At 41.7% G+C, this 21,225-nt stretch overlaps 1 protein-coding gene across 14 annotated transcripts in view; it reads left to right on the forward strand.

Moving 5' to 3' along the window:
* Positions 1–21,225, forward strand: part of LOC109628750 (unconventional myosin-XVIIIa-like) — a 73,399-nt gene that overhangs the window by 49,209 nt on the left and 2,965 nt on the right. For 9 of the 14 annotated variants that reach the window (XM_069539868.1, XM_069539870.1, XM_020086083.2 and 6 more), the window contains 16 exons: positions 1,086–1,213; positions 1,385–1,539; positions 2,681–2,804; positions 2,945–3,145; positions 4,285–4,395; positions 5,308–5,412; positions 5,611–5,757; positions 5,946–6,059; positions 6,991–7,107; positions 8,023–8,106; positions 10,234–10,371; positions 11,467–11,652; positions 11,752–11,891; positions 12,528–12,572; positions 18,050–18,172; positions 18,659–20,065. In XM_069539868.1, the coding sequence (XP_069395969.1) occupies positions 1,086–1,213; positions 1,385–1,539; positions 2,681–2,804; positions 2,945–3,145; positions 4,285–4,395; positions 5,308–5,412; positions 5,611–5,757; positions 5,946–6,059; positions 6,991–7,107; positions 8,023–8,106; positions 10,234–10,371; positions 11,467–11,652; positions 11,752–11,891; positions 12,528–12,572; positions 18,050–18,172; positions 18,659–20,057 (3,317 nt within the window). In that variant the 3' untranslated portion in view covers positions 20,058–20,065. The remainder of the gene's footprint in view (positions 1–1,085; positions 1,214–1,384; positions 1,540–2,680; positions 2,805–2,944; positions 3,146–4,284; positions 4,396–5,307; positions 5,413–5,610; positions 5,758–5,945; positions 6,060–6,990; positions 7,108–8,022; positions 8,107–10,233; positions 10,372–11,466; positions 11,653–11,751; positions 11,892–12,527; positions 12,573–18,049; positions 18,173–18,658; positions 20,066–21,225) is intronic. The other 5 variants (XM_069539876.1, XM_069539867.1, XM_069539865.1 and 2 more) reach the window with 4 other exon arrangements.

A 21,225-nucleotide genomic window follows, 5' to 3' on the forward strand; every position in this document is an offset into this window, starting at 1 on the left:
TTCCTGTGACCTTTTCTCACTTTTTTGGATCATTTTTAACATTTGTAGTAAATTCGAGAATTCAGTGCAGCTTATGACGCGTGCAACAACTTTCCTCAGCATGCTTATAGGTATGTCATATCAGGTTCGAAGCATAATTCCCTGAATGGCTCATATCAGCATTATGTGCACAGTTTATCAAAATCTCCCCCATACTAAGTGTAGCGGCAGGGATGATTGTCTTTGTCTGACTGCTCCAGCAGGAGATGTGGCTGTAAGACTTGGTCCAAGTTTGCAATGTACCACTAGGGGATTAAGATGTTTGCTCTCGGGCATACAACTAAAGCCTGTTGTTGACTGGTCTCCCCCTGCTGGGAGAGAGAGCTCCCGCCTCCAGCATATTGTCCAGAAGGCTTTTTTTTTTCTTTTTCTTGTGTTCCTACCCCCTTCAACCCACCTCAGCCAGACAAGCCATTACAGAGCATCTCAGAATTCTTAGACGAACGAGAAAATAATCGTTGGGATCAGAGCCGGTGGCCCTGCAAGTTGTCATTATGCTATATATATGCTAATGAGCGGCACTGATGGAAGAGCCGGTGTTGGAATGTGAAGGAGAAATGGACAGCCTCTAAAATGATAAGGCTTGGAAATGAACCTGAACCTGAATGTCTGCCTGGCCGCTGTTATACTTCTGATAGCCTCTGACAGCTCCAGAATTAGGGTCGGCTAAGAACTGTGGAAAGTGCCACTTAGACATGTCCTTCGCTAACTACTATTGTGGTGTGCTTGGAATTCTTACCTCAGGTTTATCCAAGATTAGAGGTGAAAAGTAATGGCTGTTTTGTAGTTTTCTGTCATTTTCTTTTTTGACCTCTTAAGTTCAGGATTTGATGAAAGAAGAAGTTTTATCCCCCCTAAAAGATTATATTATTTTGGTCCTGTGTGTGATAACCATTGCAACCAGTGCAGTGGACGTCATAATCCACAGCATCAATCATCCCTGAGCCTTTGAGCCTGTATAATATTGCTAGGCCTGCATTAAAGGCAGGAGACACCAACATTTCACACACTGGCTTTCTCTCTGTATTCTGTGTCTTCTCCTCCAGGAGGCGAGTGGCAGATAAAATACAACCGAGCCATTCGGGAAATGGAGTTCACCAAGAAGAAACTCCAGCAAGAGTTTGATGACAAGCTGGAGACTGAGCAGCAGAGCAAGAGACATGCTGAGAGGAGGGCAAGACACCTTATTATATATATTATATTATATTCAATTATTTTAAAAAATGGTCTATTTAATATATACGACACACTTGTTGCCTGCTAGCTGCATAAATGCAATAATGTAATGCATTAAACTGCCATAAAAAAATAATAAAAAATACGTTTTTGCGTGTGTGTGCTGCAGTTGGCTGATCTGCAGACGGATAATGAGGATGTGCAGCGCTCTGTGCAGCAGCTAAAGAAGAAGTGCCAGAAACTGACGGCAGAGCTGCAGGATACCAAGCTTCACCTGGAGGGACTGCAGAGCCGCAACCACGATCTGGAGAAGAAGCAGAGGAAGTCAGTCTCAACTACAATCTGTCCCTTTGTCTGTCCACATGCTTGATCCATCCTGTCTGTATCTCTGTCATTCATAGACTCACACTATAGGGAACATATTGCCCTCTCCTCAGAGTGTCTGTGCTCCCACTTGGAAGGAACACAAAAGTTTTCATTTAATTCGAATAGTGACTGAGATGTTCTGTAATCTGCGGAATTGCATTAGCTGAGAAAATGACTCAGACTTGAGGCACTTGAGAAGCTATCGCTGTGGCAGGAATGTGATCTCTCCCCTGTGGTTAATTGAAGATGCTCTGCGGGTGAAATTATTTTCAGCTTCGCTTCAGAGAGAAGAAGAAGAAAAAAAAACAGGGAATTACAACGAGCTGACAGCATGAAACACTTAGCTATTAAGTTCACTAACCATAAGTGCTTCTGACCTAGACAATTGAAGAAAACATTTTGTACATTATTACAACCCAATTGTAAATTGAAGGCTAATGGAAGTGGATAACTGTAGAGGCTGCAATAGAGGCAGTGTTGAGCTGATGCTGGACTCTAAGCGGAAAATAGAAAGTAGCTGAAGTTGCATGTAGGTTTGATATTCAGTTAACACACTCATTATTGTATTATTTTATATTTATATTTATACATACAGTAACTGCACTGTACCAATACACAAGACTATTACAGTTTTTTGCTGCTGGTATACTTTAGTCAATTGGCAATAACAGATCCGGCACAGTACTATTATTCTATATAAGTCCTTATCCACTGGTCAAAAAAACGCACCCACTTACATCTGGCTTTTGTCTGCAGTCAGAATGGATGCAATCAACGTTCACTCCTGGGTCAAATGTCTCTGCAGTAGATATCTGTTTTTATGCCCCATTTTTGTATGCTTTTACGCATCGATGAGAATGTAACACCTGCGTGAACACTCTAGTTTGGCAAGAGTGAAGTTAGGGAGCACCTCATTTTTTGGCAAGTTTCAACTCCTCTGCTGGCAACGGGGAAGGAGCTAATTGCCTTTCAAAAAACTTAAACGTATACCTGCAAATTTTGGTATAGAAGAGGTATATGAAACCTCAGTCTTATGTGAAAGTAACATTTTGCTGAGCTGTCTACTGTGTGTGTGTGTGTGTGTGTGTGTGTTTTCCAGGTTTGACCTGGAGCAGAACCAGTCTCAGGCTGAGGTACAAAGAGAAAGGAGCCAGAGGGAGAAACTGGCTCGAGAGAAAGACATAATGACTGGTGAGATGTTTAACCTCCGCCAGCAGCTGCAGGTGAGCCACCGCACAGAACTACACTCCAGATACTGTGATGTCCTCTCCAGGGGACGACACGTCTGGTCTCCCTGCTCTGTGTATGACATAACTAGGCTGGTCCAGATGTGTTCCTTTACTGCATCTCCTCTGGCCTGCAGGACAAGGACGGCGAGTTGTGCGCCACAAATATGAGGGTGCAGCAGCTGGAGGCTGAGCTACAGGACGTGTCCTCCCAGGAGTCCAAGGATGAAGCCTCTCTGGCCAAGGTCAAGAAGCAGCTTCGCGACCTTGAGGCAAAGGTGAAAGACCAGGAGGAGGAGCTTGACGAACAGGCTGGAACCATCCAGATGCTGGAGCAGGTACTGGGTGGTGCAGATGTTGTATTTCATACACGTATGTATAATTCTAATTTGTATGCATCCCTGCCTACAATAGCCAGTAGCTGGAGACATCATGTTTTCGGGTGTTCAATCCATCCCATTGTTGTGAACATCTCAAAAACACTGTAGGAATTTCTTTAAATATGACACACGTGTTCTGTTGGACTCATGGATGACCTGATTAGAGTTTGGTGGCCAAAGCTCAATTTTGACATCAAATGTATCTGGGAAAAAAGGTTTGTCGTAGGGATACATCCGCAGTGTGGTTCTTACTGAAAGCTGCCTACGTAGCAGCCTATGTTGCTCCAGAAGATTGGAGATCTCCTCCTCGACATTGACGGCTGCTCCATCTTCCCATCCTGCGAGGTCCGCAACCTGGGTGTCATTCTTGAGTCCACCCTCTCTTTCCAATCCCACATCAAATTCGTCACCAAATTCGCCTTCTTAAAAAATAAAACATCTCCAGACTCTGGCCTTCACTCCCCGACTCCAGACAATGTCCTGAACAGACTTCAGTCTGTGCAGAACTCTGCCGCCACCAAATCCAACTGAGTTCCTCCACCCGTACACTCTGCTCAGAAGGCTGCGGTCCTCAAACACAGGTTTTCTCTCCATCCCCAACACCAAACTGAAAACCTTTGGAGACAGTCTTCTGTGTCACAGCCCCCACCCTCTGGAACTCTCCCCCCGCCGAAATTTCGCAATGCTGCATCTTCAAAACATTCCTCAAACACCCCCTTTTCACTCAGGTCTTTGGCCTCAGCACTAATCGCAGCTTGGAGTGTTAACTGTTTGTTTCTGTCCTGTTTTGTGCAAATTACTTTTCTTTACTTTTCTCTTTTTGTCCCCACTGACACATGTAAAGTGTCTTTGGGTGTCTTGAAAGACGCTATATAAATTCTAAAAAGCTATAATTATTATAACTATGTAATGCTATGCAACATTGTTTTTCTGTAAGTCCCAAAACTCCCCAAACATCTTCCTTCTACCCTAACATCCTTCAAAAGTACAGAATAAAATTTCATAAGGATCAGTCTCTCATTTTGGACAGGTAGAAAATATCTCATTTACAAAAATGACATAGAATTCTGTTTTAAATGTCTCCATCCTGTTCTCAGACAAAGCTGCGGCTGGAGATGGAGATGGAGAGACAGCGGCAGACCCACTCCAAAGATATCGACAGTAAGGACGAAGAAGTGGATGAAATCAGGCGATCCTGCAGTAAGAAGGTAGGCACTCCTTATTCTTACTCTTTCATTAGTCCAACATGTTCCTTTACATTGCCTTGCTATCCTGAACTAACAGCTAATCAGGCCTGGTCAGGGAAGCTCTGAGAGACTCACTGTAGAGTTCTGATATGAGTGCTGAGGTTCAATGTGCATGTATAGTCCATTTTATTAAGTCTTTGAGTTTGTTATTTCAAGTTTGTGTTGTTGAATGCATCCCACAGTCATATGAAGGTAAAAAACATAAATAAATGAATGCAGAAATAGATAATTAAGGCTTTGTCTGTATTTCTACATTTATCGTGAACACAGTACCAGCCAACTGAAGAAAGAAGTAGTAGATCTGGCTTTAACCTCTGGACGCAGAAATACAGAAATAAATAGATATAGAAATACAGAAAAAATTAATGAATACATGTAAAAATATATAAATAAATGTAGAAATAAAACAGAAATACATTTATTTATTAATTAAATGTATCTACTTATTCATTCCTGCATTCATTTATATATATATGTAATGATGGTTTATGCACTGCTAAGGTTGGTGAGCAACAGCAAACACAAACTTTTCAGAGTAGATGAATCTTAATAACAAAATAAACACAAATTAGAATCCGGGCAGTGTTTGCAGTCATATCAACATCGATCAGCCACAACATTGAAACAGGACAGCGTGTTTTAATGTTGATCTCTGTATTTCTAATTAAAAGAATGGAATTGGACAGAAAACAAGAGTTGGTTTTCAAAGCTGTGTTGTGAGGCTGGCAGAAGCACTCAGGAGGGGAACCGTTTGTTTTTGATGTGTGAGAGCAGCCATGTCTAACAGGATGCTTGATGGTGTGTTATGTCTGACTTTATCTGCCACCGATCATCTGCTCGTGCATCCCCACACTCCGTGCGTGTGTCCTGCAGCTGAAACAGATGGAGGTGCAGCTGGAGGAGGAGTACGAAGACAAGCAGAAAGTGCTGCGCGAGAGACGAGAGCTGGAGTCCAAACTGCTCAACGCCCAGGACCAGGTACTCTCATCACTCTGCACTCTGGTCCCTGTCAGTGCAGTGCAGTTAAGTGTGTGCGATTTAGTGCGGGCCACTTCCTTTTGATTGGAAAGAAACTGCTTTCGAGTCTCAAAGGGCACTCTGAGATTTTGGGCAGGAAAAACAAGTGTGTGTGTGTGTGAAACAACTGTGGCTAGAGAGGAGTGTGTTGTTGTTCAGGTGAGCCAGAGGGACGTGGAGACTGAGAAGAGGCTGAGGAAAGACCTGAAGAGAACCAAAGTCCTTCTGGCTGATGCACAGATTATGCTGGACCACCTAAAGAGCAACGCCCCCAGCAAGAGAGAGATCGCCCAGCTCAAAAATCAAGTACAAACACTCCACTGTGCTTCAGCAGATACATCTATGATATGATTCAACACATACAAAACACATCTTTTTGGAAAATAAAAACATTCACAGGTTGATAAATCCTCAGTCCTCTGCATATCCAGAAGAGATCCTTGATCTTGGCCCTACTTACGTTTGCCCCCTTTCTTCCTTCCTGTTTCTCACAGCTGGAGGAGTCAGAGTTCACATGCGCGGCGGCGGTAAAGGCTCGAAAGAGCATGGAGCTGGAAATAGAGGACCTGCACATCCAAATGGAGGATGTGGTCAAAGCTAAGATGTCGGTGAGTTTTTGACATCTGTTTAACGGCGTGTTCCAATTATCCACTCGAGTGGGCTCGAATGCCAATCAGTTCTGCGTGCGCTTGTTTGTCTGCGCCACAATCAATAGCGTGGGTAATGACACACATTTATGAATAATGAAATATACATGGGCATTTTTCATTTCACATCATTGATAAGGAGGAAATTGTTTGTGGAAATGTTTCTATAGCCTTCCCTTGGTGAGCAAATGAAACCAGAAGCAACAAACAGTATTTAATTAATGGTTGGATTGTGCCTATCAACATTGTCACTCTTCAAAATGCAGCGGGGGCTCTAATACCAATATGCATACATCATCAAGCTGTGGTAGGATATTAAAATAATAAATGGCCTTTGGCATATGTCTGATTTCAACATTTTGCACTAATGGATAAATAAGCTTTGACGAAAATTTCTGCTCATTAATGGCTGTCTCATGAGAGCGCCGCCTGCATTTCAGATTCGTTGGCTGGGGGATGTTTGTGTCTCTGGGGATGATGGGAGTGCCGTGTGCCTCGGTGTTGCTTGTTAATTGCTGCATTTATGGCAAGGGAAGGTCTCGTAAATGTCTTAGATTAGAGAATGCATATTGAAGACCCCGGCCCCCGCCCCCCTCTCCGCCTCCCCTGAACACAGGAGAATGAACTCTAAATAGGACATCACCAGTATGCTGCACTGGCTGCACTTTTCCCCGGCCTAAATGAGCCAATTGATTATCTTCAATTGGTCTCGTCCTCCAGCCAGAACCCTGTCCAGATTGTGTTTCATCGCCATTAGATGAGATTCCAGGACTGCCACGGCCTGGCCGGCTAATGACCATTTATCATATTCAATAGCTCATGAATAAATCCCGTCATTCTAAACTAATGTGAGTGTGTGTTTCCTTCTCTCTCTTCACTCGCTGTCCCTCAGCTGGAAGAGCAGCTCAGCCGGCTGCAGAGAGAGAAGAACGACCTGCAGTCTCGCATGGAGGAGGATCAGGAGGACATGAATGAGCTGATGAAAAAACACAAGGCTGCAGTCGCCCAGGTAACTCATCCTGCCTCCGTTATCAATGCAAACACTTCCCCCTTCAGGTAGGAAACTCTAACTAGGAGCCATATGAAGGAAATAGACAGCATTGTCCATAATACATTTGAATTTCTTTATTCTTGTCAAGGCTGAAACATTGTGGGAAACAACATCTAATATGGACATTAATAATCTGTTTTTCTCTGCATGTGGAAAGTGTTGTTGCTTTTTGGTTTGGAGGACAAAGTCTCCTCTGAACACAGTGTGTGCACTGCAGTCAGGGAGATGCAATCTGTTCTACAGCAGATCACATGACAAAGTATTTGGCACAAACATGTTGGGTTCAGTAACCATTTACAAAGAATGTGATATTTTTCTAGATAATTGAAGCATGCATGAACAATAACACCCCCCCCCCTCTCAGACACACACACACACAATAAATTAAATTGCAAAAGAATAGAAAGGGGTACTTTTGTGCGTGTGAGAGAGAGACGGCTGAGGCTCATTCTTCTCTCAATGGTAGACAGTGTGGTGGTTTAGGAGTTTAGTTTTCGCATAGACTTGAAAATGAGCACAGCTTTACAGATTCTAAGTCATGAGCAGTGACAGGAGACGTTTCAAACAGTTGAGTCAACCTAGACATTGGCCCTTTAAGATGGTTTGAAACACGAGATGGAGTTTTGAGCTTGAGAGCTTTGAGATTAAAAAAGAAATGTGTTGATAATTAGATATTGAAACCAACATCAATGTATTTCATCAAAGAACACGATTTAGTTTAGTTTACAGCTTAAGAAAGACATTTAATTGTGCACTATCACTTTAAACACAATATAAAATGTGTTATTTCTTATAGGTAATTGACACATGCATGGACAATCACACATGGATAAACTAACCTAATTCTCTCCTGAATGTTTCTTTGTGTACTAGTCTGCGAGGGACTTGAGCCAGATCACTGACCTGCAGGCCCAGCTGGAAGAGGCCACGAAGGAGAAGCAGGAGATCCAAGAGAAGGTAGATTTTAAAAAGCAGCTGATTTTATAGCTGCTACTGCTCTCGACACTGCTCTCTGATCAGACCTTGGACTCCCTCTGATTATTGCGACAAAAAGAAAAAAAATAATATACAGTCATATAACCTCCATGGGGGTTTTCTTTTCAGAATTGCAAAGCATTTTTTTTACAATTTAAATAGTCAGATGATTTTGAGTCAAGGAGAGAAATAGTTCTTTAGCTTTTTATTACCTGTTACATAAAGGAAGGATTGTGTATATAAATGCAGCAGTCCCACTCCCTGGTTTAATCATTTAGATAAAATGAAAGCCTTCTTTCAATGCAGCAGATTCTGTCCCAGTTATTTATCTAATATGTGGCCATTCCAATGCCAACAGATCATTTTATTTCAAAAGATGAGAACATTTGCAGGTTAATGAAAATTGTGATAGTTGAAAATAAGTATGAAAACTTATGGCAAAAAGAGTCGCCGGTGTTGATGTTTGTTAATTCAACAGATGACTCATCTATTAATGTGATAATACTTGATTAGTCGACACACATGATGAATCCTTGTAGCTGCACGCTGACCATTTTTGGATCATTGGAACAATCAACTGAAAAACCCTGTAGGAATGTAACTCTCACACATGAACAGTGTAATGTGAACAATGAGTTAGTCAAACCACCCCCCCTTGTCTTTATTCTCATAATATTACGACTTTCTTCACAATTGCGACTCTATTCTCATAATATTGCAAAAACAAATGTTGTTAAACCGACACATCATCATGTAAGCATCGTCAGTGAGCATGTTAGCATACAGACATTAGCCTGTTTCTGGGCTGACTGGTGTAGTTACTGTCGACTGTGTTTGAGTTGTCGGCTAAATGGTTGAGGCTCAGAATAAAAGTGTCTTCATTATGTAAAAAGGGTTAATGCACCTAATTTGAGCGTTGGGATAATCATAGTCATAGTGATAATAATAATAATGCTTTTATGATAAGTGTCTTTTTCCTGATGAAGTACTGTTTGTTTAGAGGATAACATCTAACATGTCGTGTATGGTCATTTTGTTGTTGATGCATTTGTGTGCTAAATGAATTTGAAGCTGTTTGAATGTGTCACATTACACACACTCTAACTTCAGAGTTTCCCTCTTAGTGCCAATGTGCAGGATTTCATTTGTCATTGAACAGAATTTATTTCAAATATAATTTTGCATGATCTCTCATCGCTTCCCTAACAGCAGAGCCTGGATCTGTTATATTAAGCTCCACACATGCCAACGCTCCGGTCTACTCACCCATCTGAATGTTTTTGGCTGCACTAGAGACACACACAAGCTGTAAGGCATTGTTAAAACCTGCCAGAGAAGGTAGCGATAGCCATCTAAAGCGCCTGACCTTGAAGTGGTTATCTCATCACCAGAAGGGAGGGAAAATTGGCTTTTATAGTAATATCAAAGGAGAACTCCAAATCCTCCATGTCTTAGATGCAAACTCCCTCATTAGGGGCCATGCTGCCTTGTGGGCTGATGTTGTTGTGACGTATATTTCTTCCTTTTTTCATGCGTTGCATGAAGCTCAGCCCTGCAACATACCTGAGCCTGATCTTCCCCTGACTATTTGTGGACTGAGGGCTTATCTAGATCTCATTATTAAGACTAGATACACAATATTTACATGTAGCAGGATGAGTTCGATATACACAGGGGTGAAAGCTGAAGGCTAATTTAATGTTCTTACATAGATAAAACATCTGCAGTTCGAACGGCACTCAGAGAGCACATACCTGCACCAAGGCCCAACAGCCTCCTTATAAACAACATTTAAATTCACTAGATCCAGATTTTTATTTGAAACTGCACTAAATTGCATAAATTCATAAATGTTGGATCACACCAAAATTAGATGATCCATACTGCATCCTTCCACCAAGTTTCCTGGTAATCCGCCCTGTAGTTTTTGAAAATCCTACTAATTAACAAACAGACAGACTAACGCAGATGAAAATCGAACCTTCTTGGCGGAGGTTCTCACCAAAGATGAAGTGGGAAAGTAGAGTCAAGAAGTCAAGACGGTTGTGTGCAAAGAGTACCGCTCCTCGGTTGGTTAATGTGCATGTTATGTGTGCGTCCTTCCCCAAGCTTCACTCCGTGCAGAGCCAGCTCGAGTTCCAAGAGCAGTCGATGGTGGAAAAGTCCCTTGTGAGCCGTCAGGAGGCCAAGATCCGTGAGCTGGAGACCAAGCTGGAGTACGAGAGGACACAGATCAAACGCCTGGAGGTGACTTAATCCTTTGTGCCTCACAAAATTTAAAAGACAGGCTTTGTGAGCCTATAAATGCAAATTTGGTATTTGATATTCTATTGATCAAGAGAGGGGGATAATATAAAGTGAAGGAACAGTATGGTGTTGCTTGCAAAGCTCTGTATCATTGAGGTGCTGGTTAAGAGAAGCATCCATCAACCACTATAAATGTATTTTTGATTAATAATTGAAGATTGAAGCATGTAAAAAATTGATGTTTTTACATGCATTAAAGGTGAATTCTTGACCACATGAAGTGCTCAATATGACTGCACTTCAGCAGTGTGTGTATACATTTGCCGCTGAAAAGCACCGCAAACTCTTAAGAATTTCAATTTATAGCAGGCTTCGTTGGCTTGGCCTATTTTAAATAAAAGTGAAGGATGCTTGAAACTGTTTTTGCACCACACTTATGCTGAGAAAAATGGAAAATTACCAATTGAACAAATATCAGAGTTGAAAGACTAGACTACCTCAAATGATAAAAAACATTTTTGAGAAAACATGTATTCAACGTGTACTAGGACTTTTGAGTTTGGTCCATGTCCTATTCACTAACACAGAGGAGGCAGGGGTTTGTGACCAATATTGCAGGCAGTCACTAGGGGGCGATTGGGAGGCTTTGGCTTCACTTTTGGGTAGCTGTCATGTCGTCCATCTTTATGAACAATCTTGGTTAAAAGCAAACTAGCTATGGGGAAATAGGAAGAAATAGTAATGCAGAAAAAAAGAAAAGAAATGACTCTTGAGTTGTTCTTTTGTGTTAATCCTCCTGACATTTAAAACATACACTGTTTTAGGTGTGGCTTTTCATTGGCCTTAAGTACTTTATTTATTTATGGGTGGGGGGTGGCTCAGGGTTCGTTCTGTTGAGTTATTGTGTTTTTCTGGGGTTTTTTGTTACAAGAAAAACTCTTGGTGCTGTGTACTCCAGCATCCTCCCTGTGATATCCCTGGTGCACTGCACTTGCATTACAGTTTTAGAACTAAGGGTTGTTCACATATGTCATTTGTCCTCATGTGACCTTTTGTAAGGACAAGTTCACCCAGTTCACCTCGTTTCCTCCCCAGAGCCTGGTTGGTCGTCTGAAGGAGAACCTTGAAAAGATGTCGGAGGAGAGAAGCCAGCATGTTGCTGCAGAAAACAGGGAGAAAGACCAGAACAAGCGAATGCAGCGGCAGATACGGGACATAAAGGAGGAAATGGTCGAGCTGTCCAAGAAGGAGGGCGAGGCCAGCCGGAAGAAGCACGAGCTGGTGAGACCTTTGGGCGCAGGGAGGTGCAGGTTCGCTGGAGGTTTACACTGTATTGGAGATTAACTTCCCACTTCTTCTATGCTCTGATCCGCTCGCAAGGAAATGGACATCGAGAGCTTGGAGGCGGCAAATCAGAGCTTACAAGTGGATCTTAAGCTGGCCTTCAAGAGGATAGGTGACCTGCAGGCTGCGATCGAGGATGAGATGGAGAGTGACGACAATGACGACTTAATCAACAGGTATCCGCTTTTAAATTCCTACAAAAGACGATACAATTACCTTTGCTTCACTTGATCTGTAATGTGTGTTTTGTACCAGCGTGTTCTTGTCATAAGTTGCGAGAGAAGTTACCAAAAGAGTTTGAGTCTGTCAATCACAGCACGTATCTTTTCGGTCTTCGCAGTCTCCCACATCTTCCGACATCAATTCCTCTCTAACCTCTTTTGTTACTCTGTGAGTCATACTACACTGTGTTCCCCAGACACTTCTCACACGGTTTAATTTAGCTCCCTGCTTCTGATCTTTTTGTCTCAGCGCTGGTTTTCCCTGTTTGGTTTACCCCCCTTCCCTCTTTGCAGCGGGGTTGAGGGTTAGTCTAGCTCTGAGCCCACTGAGGTAAACACTGACTGCAGTAATTCAGATCTCTGAAAGGAAGACACTACACACGGCGGCTCCGCTTCAGAAGGAGGCCGGCAGCAGCACAAGTTGATTTATCAAGTCACGGATATGCAATGGAGAGTAATCTCGTGTTTGTGTGTGTGGAAAAAGGTGTAAAACGATTTATTTGCTGATATCTCATTTTGTCCTTTTCTACAATGTCTCTCACCTTCTCTCTTTCTCCTCTCTTTTTTTGGTGTTTTCAACACTTTCCACAGTTTGCAAGACATGGTGACAAAATATCAGAAAAGAAAGAACAAAACGTGAGAATGGGAAAATGCATCCTTTGTTTTCGTCCCATTACCTCCCGCAGGAGAGAATGATGCAGTATTCCCCCAAAGTTTGTGTTGTTTACAATGACACAGTGAGGAGAAGCAATTTTAAAGCTTATGGAAATTCATGTCTGTGGTATACATCTCTGATAAAAAAGACCTATTGCTTAAAAGGCCCTGATGTTTCATTCAGTTTCATTTTATTCTGAGCCAAGTGTCTGGACACCTTCACACTTATTGGAGATTCCAGGGCCTGTTTTTCTTTCCTAGAGAAACAAGGAAAAAAAATCTGATGATGCACAAGATACTTCGCACAACGTAAACTACAGATTGATAAATAGAGCACAACACTCTCTACTCGCTGCAGATTCAACCTGAAACACAACAAAGCATCACAGACCTGTGGTTATACTGCATCATTGTCTCCGTGAATGTTATGTGTCTAACACCATCCTCTGCTATCATTTGCAGCATCATCGTAAACCATCATGCACTGGTTTGGATCTTGGGTTAAAAGCTGATTTCACTGAACTTCTGTTTTTCTGTCTCCAAATCACTTGTTAGTCATCCCACACACTGACTTAATCTTCTGATCCTTCTCTACAGACATTCCAATATTTCCTATATTAGTTTTTTTGGCAGTTTGGAACAAATCAAATGTTTTTTTCTTTCTTATGAGACTTGAGTCCTAGATTTATTTGTGATTTAATTTGAATTTTTTAATCATTACAGCCTGAAAAAACAAAAACAACAACTTAGGAATTTGGTTACGTTCAGGGATACTGTTTGCTTTTGCAAAAATTAAATTTATTAAATAGAAATTGAAAGGCTGCAATTTCAATATCACAGCCCCTCAGCGATTTTACGTAGGCATGCCACAGCAATACTCAGGCTGGACATATAAATCTATTAACAGTGTCAAGCTGAAAATTCGCTAGATGATTTCGTCCAAAGCAATTACAACTAGAATGTGACTCAGTAGAGCATATACCTCCACCACCTCTGCATTATTTTTTAAGAAATTCACAAAAATGTCAAAAGACGTCATATCTCACAATGTTAAACAGAGTGAAAAACTCTTGGATCTGCCACCTTAATCGGAATCACTCCAAAAGTTAATGAGTTCTTCTGTGGCCCGTGTCCAACCCTTCCACACAGTTTCATTAAAATCAGTTTAGTAGTTCTTGTATAGCCCTCTCTGACAGATGGACAAACGGCATGAAACCACCACAATGTTAATTTGGATCCGCACCAAATTGTGCACAATCCATGAATTATTCTCTGAGAAATCAACAAAATCATTGCAAAAAGCCCTGTTTTGTAATGTTTAAGAAAGGGAAAAAAAAAAAATCCAGATCCACGCTTAAATTTTGGGGGTTCTTCAGTGAATCTTTCTGCATCGTTCCACCAAGTTTTGCAGTAATCTGTCCATAATCCTGCTAATTAACACCGACAAACGCAGACGGAAACATTATGTCCTTGGTTGAGGTAATACATTGTTTCATGTTTCAAACTAAAAGTAATTAAATAAAAAAAAACAAAGAATAACTTTACACCCATAGGACATTACCAGAGATGAAATGAAATGCAGTGAAAGTGAATGGGGCTATTTAGAATAAGTGGTGTCTTGCATTTTGCTCAATAAACAGTTGAAAATAGTGTTGAAAATGTGCAAATATCTAAGTAACTTGTTCTTGTAATGATTTTTAAAGTATTACATGAAGAGACGATCTGCACAAACTTAGCATTGTGGAAGTCATTTGCATGTGCTTTGAAAGTGTGGAGCTAAATCTATGCCAAAACTTATTACTCATTTTTTGTACTTGAAGGATTTATTTGTATGTACCTGTATGAAATGGGGAAGGCTATTTGTTTCTGAAGCATAATTTATAAGAAATATGTAGTGTATTTCTTTGTCAGGTGCGTTTTGTATTTGCAAAACAAAATGTATTCGTTTTTTTAATGGGGTTTTATATTTGCAAAGCACACTGTGTTTGCAAGGGAATAGAAAATGTGTTTTGTTTGTTTAAGTTTTGGCATGAATTGAGCTCCATACTTAGGTGCAACTGTGTGAGCGATGTTTGTGACGATGAAATGACTGCAGCGCCCTGTGACTCCACGGCTGCACAGTCATCAAGCAGTGCACAGCCAAAACGTTTTCACCCAGAGCTCTGCTGCTGATTTCCATGCATGCAAATGCTCCACTAATCCAATCTCATTTCATAGTGTTGTCCTGTTTGTTAAATGTGCGATTGTGAATGTAAAATATGTTGGTTTGACTAAATCCCCATTTTTTTGCAGTTTTTATACAATGAAAAGAATCGTTGTGGCATGTTAAATAATTTGAACCTTCATCAGAGCATAATAAAGAAATGTTGTCTTCAGCACATATACCCAGCCGTCATCCCCCACTTAAACATCTGATTGCTTCTTCGGAGATACATGGCATCACCCATGTTAATCACCATGCGGTTTGTTATCCGTTTGTTATCAGGAAACCTGTGTGTGTGTCAGTGCTCTGCCTTTCTTTTTGTGCAACTCAAGGAAAAGAACAATGACACGCCGTGTTTACTTAATTGCATTTTTTCCCTCCTTTGACATCATTGCATTAGCAGCATGGATGAGCAATAAGCGAGGAGGTGATTTTAGTTCTAATTATGAAGTGTTTTTTCCAATTGATTTGCATTATTATTCAATATTTTTGTACTGGATGCTTCAAAGCAGAGGTTACACTGGCTGGATTATTATTGTTTTTGGAGGACATAATGTAAAATAACAAAGGTCAAGCCTTTTTCAGGCACTGAGAGCTGCTTTAAAGCAAACTATGAAAAACCTTCATCAGTAGACTGACCATTAGGGTTGGATTTTTTTCATCTGTAGCACAAGGTGTTGATTTTCCTTGACTATGAATTACATCACAGTGTGTGCAGTGCAGAATGACCCTATAATGAGAGATCCTATATGCACATTTTAGCCCCTATGCAATCAGCTCATGTTGAACAGACGCCATAAAAATATGTTTTTTTGTGACCACAAGTGCTAAAGTGATAGAACCGAGCCATACATACATTGATTCTGAGCGTTTCTGACAAAGATTTACAACCAGCGCAGGCCGATTGTCAGAAGCGATTAATGTTCACTTCTAAATTCTTGGGGCTTGTTTGTATCTGCGAGCCTCAGGACTGGTTAGCTAGTAGTGTGGGACCAAGGACAAATTGTTTGTGACATCATTTGCACAGCACTCAATTGCGAGCCACCTTTTATTTCATGCTTGTGTGTTTATATGTGTGTGTGTGTGTGTGTGAGAAGAGAGGTAGGGGGTGAGGATTTCGCTGTGGGCTGGCGTCAGTGTTTTGTTGTGTAATAGATCATGTTAAAAAGTCAAAGCATCATCAGAGCTGACAAATGGGCAGCATGTGTAATCAACTTGCTAGTATTAATGAACCTATTATCTTTTCCTTTTTTTTGCTGGTGAGCTTTTATCAGTCTTCTTTAGCATGCGGTAGAGAAGAGAGGGAGTGGAGAATAAAGCAGTGGCATATAACAGCTTGAGGTTGGACCCACAATTTTAGCTCGCCGCCTCATGAAACACCTCTTAAACTGTAACATTTAAAGGCTTTTGTGTAGACCATCACATATTCAGGCCATTTATTCTCTCTGCAATGATCATTATTATCACCCTCCCTTAAGAAAACCTGGTTGTAAGGTTGATGGCGAGAAGGTGAAGTATATGTAAATGCTCTTAAAAGGCATTAAAAGCCTGATTATTGCTGAGTCCGAGAATCTAAGGCTTGATTCTGTCTGCGCTCGCTCTCAGCTCTGCCACCACCTTTATCATGAAAAAAAAGAAAGAAATGCTTTTAGGCAGATTACCAAAAAAAAAGAGGCGAGAGGACACTGTGTTCTCTGAGGAAATGTGACACAAAGCTTTGGTGACAAAAGCAACGGTACACTGCTCACTGGGAGACCTACATAGATGGATATGTGGAATGTGGACAAATGATAGAGCTCAGCAGTGTGTCTGTCATCTCACACCTCTCCGCGTTTGCTAGTTTCTGGCATTTTTCAACGTGTTCCAAGGTTTAGATGGATAAGCTTTTCCAAGAAGCAAGAGCTGTTACCTGCTTCTCTGTTTTTCATTTTTAATGACAGTCAGCTCTCCGTGGACACTCGATGAATTATATCTGCGTTTCAGTGATATACAAGGCGAACATCTCAGATTGATGTAGCACGCTTCTTTGAAAGTTACCGAAAGTGAGGCTATGAATAACAGTGAAGATGAAAGTCACTCTGCTCTAAATCAAGAGGAATTGAAATATCCGCCTTATCCTCAACAACCCTGTCATGTCTGATATTAATATACAGTACATTGTCTCGCTCTGAGGCCGTAAACTATTTCGTGGACAATGTAATTTTCTCTGACAGAGCTTGCCATGGCAACACAGGTTAAGTGTAGTATATATCTTCAGAACATACAGTACGTGCCTCAGTGCACTTTTAAATCTGTCCATGTAAAATCATACATTTATTTTCCCATGACATTTAGCTGCAGAAGCTTTTGTTTCAAGCAAAACAGATACTTTTTTACATGCATTTTGACCATGTTGGCAGCATTGACTGCACCATTGAGGTTTTGCCACTCTCTCCCTCGTCTTTCTCACCATGTCCCTGTCACATTAAGCTTCTGGGACAATGGGGCGCATAATTCAGTAAATACACCTTAGATTTAGAGGATTGAGCCCATGCAGGTGGGATCCAGCATGCTTTTTCATTGTGATCCGCAGGTCTTTGTATATTGATTGTTATGTCAAGCGCAGGGCCACTGGGCTCTCATGGCTCTTCTCCAATAACAATCACCAGGAGCAGGTGACATGCCACACAGATGCGAGCAGGCTAGATCCAGCCAAACAAGTTAATTATGCCTCCAAGAGCCTCATCTACATTCTGGCTAGATGATGGATTTTTTGCTTTTGCTCATCTACAGCTGTTGAAAAGCCTTTTGAGTCTGTAGATATCATTGTATAACACATTCATGCTCACGTGTGGCCTGCCTGGATTGCTGTGCATCATACTGACCCCCGGTATTATGAGAGCACGGATACAATTACTAACAAAAAGCTTCAATTTTGAAATGACTAACAAAACACTTCTGAGATGTGAAAACTAATTATTATTTTGCCTGTGGAATAACTGTGATGCTACACTACATCAAATATTCTCATAACAAGTCATTTGGTGTAATAATCTTGTCTGAAAATCATTCGGAGTTGTCGCACAAGTCAGATCAGTGGAAAGTATCAAGAGACTGTGTGAGTATTCAGGGAAAATAAATTGACCTGTATTGAAATCAAAGGAAAGTACTGCACTTGATTGATAGATTTTCGCTCTGTATGTAAAAATGACTTATTAGAGGGAATATTTTTCACTGTTTTATGTTGGCGTGTCACAAACCTTCTGTTTCATCACAGTGGGGATGAGACAGACACAGACTCAGAGGTGGAGGACCGTGTGGATGGAGTTAAGTCTTGGCTTTCCAAGAACAAAGGCTCCACCAAGACCCTGTCAGACGAGGGAAGCCTGAAAAGTACCAGGTTAGTGGTCACATCCTTTTGCATCATGACAGATTACCATGTATGTCCCTGAGGTAACCTAGCGATAGAACGACCCACATCCCAGACCGTAAAAAAGGCCCAGAATTACCCAGGGTCGTTTGCAACAGAAGGATGGGTATTTTGTGTGATTAGGTGTCATCCCTCTTTCCCAGTAATCTGTCTAATGACAGTAGGCGGAATGGGGAAACGGCTGCTGTCAAATTTATTGAGGTGGCCCCTGGCCAGTTGGCACGCCTGCTAAATGACGCCTCTGCCACAGTTAGATTTTCTCACCGGTTGATTGCCTCACTTCCTACAGTGGATACTGTACATAACAGCAATAGCCAATGGTACACTGTCTGTTTCCTGACTCTTGACTGTCCCCAAGGACAAAACGAATGAGTTTCCTCTTAATGGTAGTTTCAGAAAATTTTCTTTTTGTCCTCTGTCGTGTCTGGTGTCAATTCTTACTTCATAACCCTTTAGATATTCAGCAAATGCAGATGCCAAGGAAGTAAAAGAAGGTAAGGAGAAGATGAGTGACATCAGTAAAGATGGGAAAGAAGTAGAGCAGAGCAGATCGGTGTCTGTCATGAGTTCCCTGAGCTACAGGAAGCGCGCCAACCTGAAAGACTCCATTGGGGGTACAGGTGATGAGAACTCCCTGTTCAGCACTCTTAAAGAACAGCCTGACGCGCCAGACCACGCCTCAATCCGTAAAGCAAAGTCTAAGTCTGGAGAGCTACAGGACGATAGGAGGAAGAGCCAGGCGCAGGAAGACTTGGATGACAAAGGCTCTGTCATCTCCTCGGCCTATTCTGAGGCCACCAGCAGAGCCAGGAAAGGCCTGGAGTCTCGCTGGACCTCCCGCAGCAGCCCTGAGTTTGATAAAGAGTCCATGGTGTCGTCTGTGGCTCCCAGCAGGTTGTTGACCAGGAGGAGCATGTTGGACATGGATGATGACAATAAATCGACTATCAGTAGTGTGAGCCGCACTAGCCCCAGATCACTGCATCGCAGCACTTCTTGGAAAGAAGACAGGCGGAGTAGCTCCCGCTTGTCCCTGGCTCGCAGCTGCGGCCTCAGTGAATTTGGCCTGAATGTTCATGATGATGAAGATGATGCCAAGAGTCTAGCTTTTAGTGAAGGGGGAACTTCAGCTTACAGTCCTCGATCCATAAGTCGCAGCGCTTCTAGCCCGGCTCAACCACGGTCCTCAAGCAGCAACCCGACAGATCTATCTGACATTAAGACAGTCACCCACCGCAACTACTTAGATCCCGACTTGGAGGCTGCAATCAATGAGGTGCTGAGCTTCAAACCAATTAAATTCAAGCGCAGCAAATTGGATGACTCAAGTGGTGAGGAGGAGAATGAGAAGAAGGTGCCAGGAAGTGAGAAGGGAGGAGACGAGGGGCTGGGCTGCAGTTCATCCAGTGTGCGGCGCTCCGCATCAGGCTCTGCTCTGGACTACAGCAACCGGCCTTCCAGTACCCTGAGTACCAGCAGCTCCCGCAGTCGCAAAGATAAAAAGAGTAGAGCCTCTCCATCAGATGACTCCTCCTCAGACGATCGTCACAGCAGAAAGAGTTCAAGGAGGAAGAAGGGCAAGAAGTCCAAGAAGAGATCTAGTAGGAAGCAAAGTGAGTCCGAGGATTCGTCTTCTTCCTCAGAGTCATCGGAATCCTCCTCCTCCGACTCAACCATCTCCTACCGCAGCTCCAGCAGCGTCAAAAGGGCCCCAAAAGGGCCCCAAAAATCCTCCTCTGATGATGAAAAGGAGGTGGCAGGTCGTGGGCCAACTGGCAAGAAGGAATCCAAGAAGAAGCAGAAGAAGGTGGATAACATGGTGATGAAGTATCTCTACATGCCTGACAGTGACTGATACCAACAGTAAGGAGATGCTTGGTGTGAAAATAACCCAGGAGCTTGGAATAACTGAAACTGATTCAGGACCTTTTACCTAATGTACTAACTTAGTATGAATGTTTTTGTTTATTGTGACACTGAATAATCTCTGGGATACACTAATGTTGACTTGTACTAGATCAGCCATTGCTGCATTTTACAAATGTCACACTGGCTAATAAGAGCACGCGGCCATTTGTTTTTCTTTGCTCTTGCCAACATCTGTCTTCATTTAAAAGATCACCAATTTATTATAGTACACTGGAGTTTGCCTCTAGTCTGCGTTCCTGACACTCTCTGGTTTCTTTCATTTTATTTCTAAATTCCATTATAAACAACTGCTGATACAGTTCTTGTTTAAAGTAATCCATTATTGTAATTATGTGTCATCAGAATTGCTAGTGTTGTAAAGCAGTGTTGCTTTTTCAATTCCGTCTCTGCAAAGATGGATTACATCTCTGCAAACGCGAGTGTTTCTCTTAATGTTGTTTTTGATGTTGCCATAGTGTTAAAAGAGAGTTGTCTGTCACTCCTCCACAACTAACAGATGTTGGCAATGAGATGAAAAACTAAATTACAAAATTTCTTGCCTCCATGTGTAAACTGAGAGGAGTTTAAAGAGATATGACACTTTGCATCATAATTGAAATGCTAAAATTAGCTCTCTTTTTCCTGTGTGATTAAAAAAGAAACAGTAAGACAGCTGCTGGTTGGTTGTTCTACTAGAATATGAATAGGCCTTTCCACTTGCACACTAGCTCATGGGTTAACGCTTGAATTAAGGCTTGTTTAGTGGGATAAACATGGTAATAGCTCAAATGTCTGCATGTTAACAAAATAATTGCTTTCAATTTTCAGTCTCTTTCACCCAAGATGACTATAAAGCTTGCAATATGCAATTTGCCATGAGAGGTGCTCTATAGCATAGAGTTGACTTCAACAGCTTAACCCGAAATTAATTAAAACTGTAACTTCAAACAGTCACAGTACAAAAACATACTTTAAAATTAAAAAAAAAATTTAATAAAAATTGTGACAACATTTTAGTTTTCATCCACAGATTCATTTTGATGTTTCACACTGGGATACCTCAGAGTTCCATAAGTAACTGAAAGTCATGACAGTACATGTGTCAATCTCAGAGC

Source organism: Paralichthys olivaceus, chromosome 15 (assembly GCF_024713975.1).
Source record: "Paralichthys olivaceus isolate ysfri-2021 chromosome 15, ASM2471397v2, whole genome shotgun sequence".
Lineage (NCBI taxonomy): Eukaryota > Metazoa > Chordata > Actinopteri > Pleuronectiformes > Paralichthyidae > Paralichthys > Paralichthys olivaceus.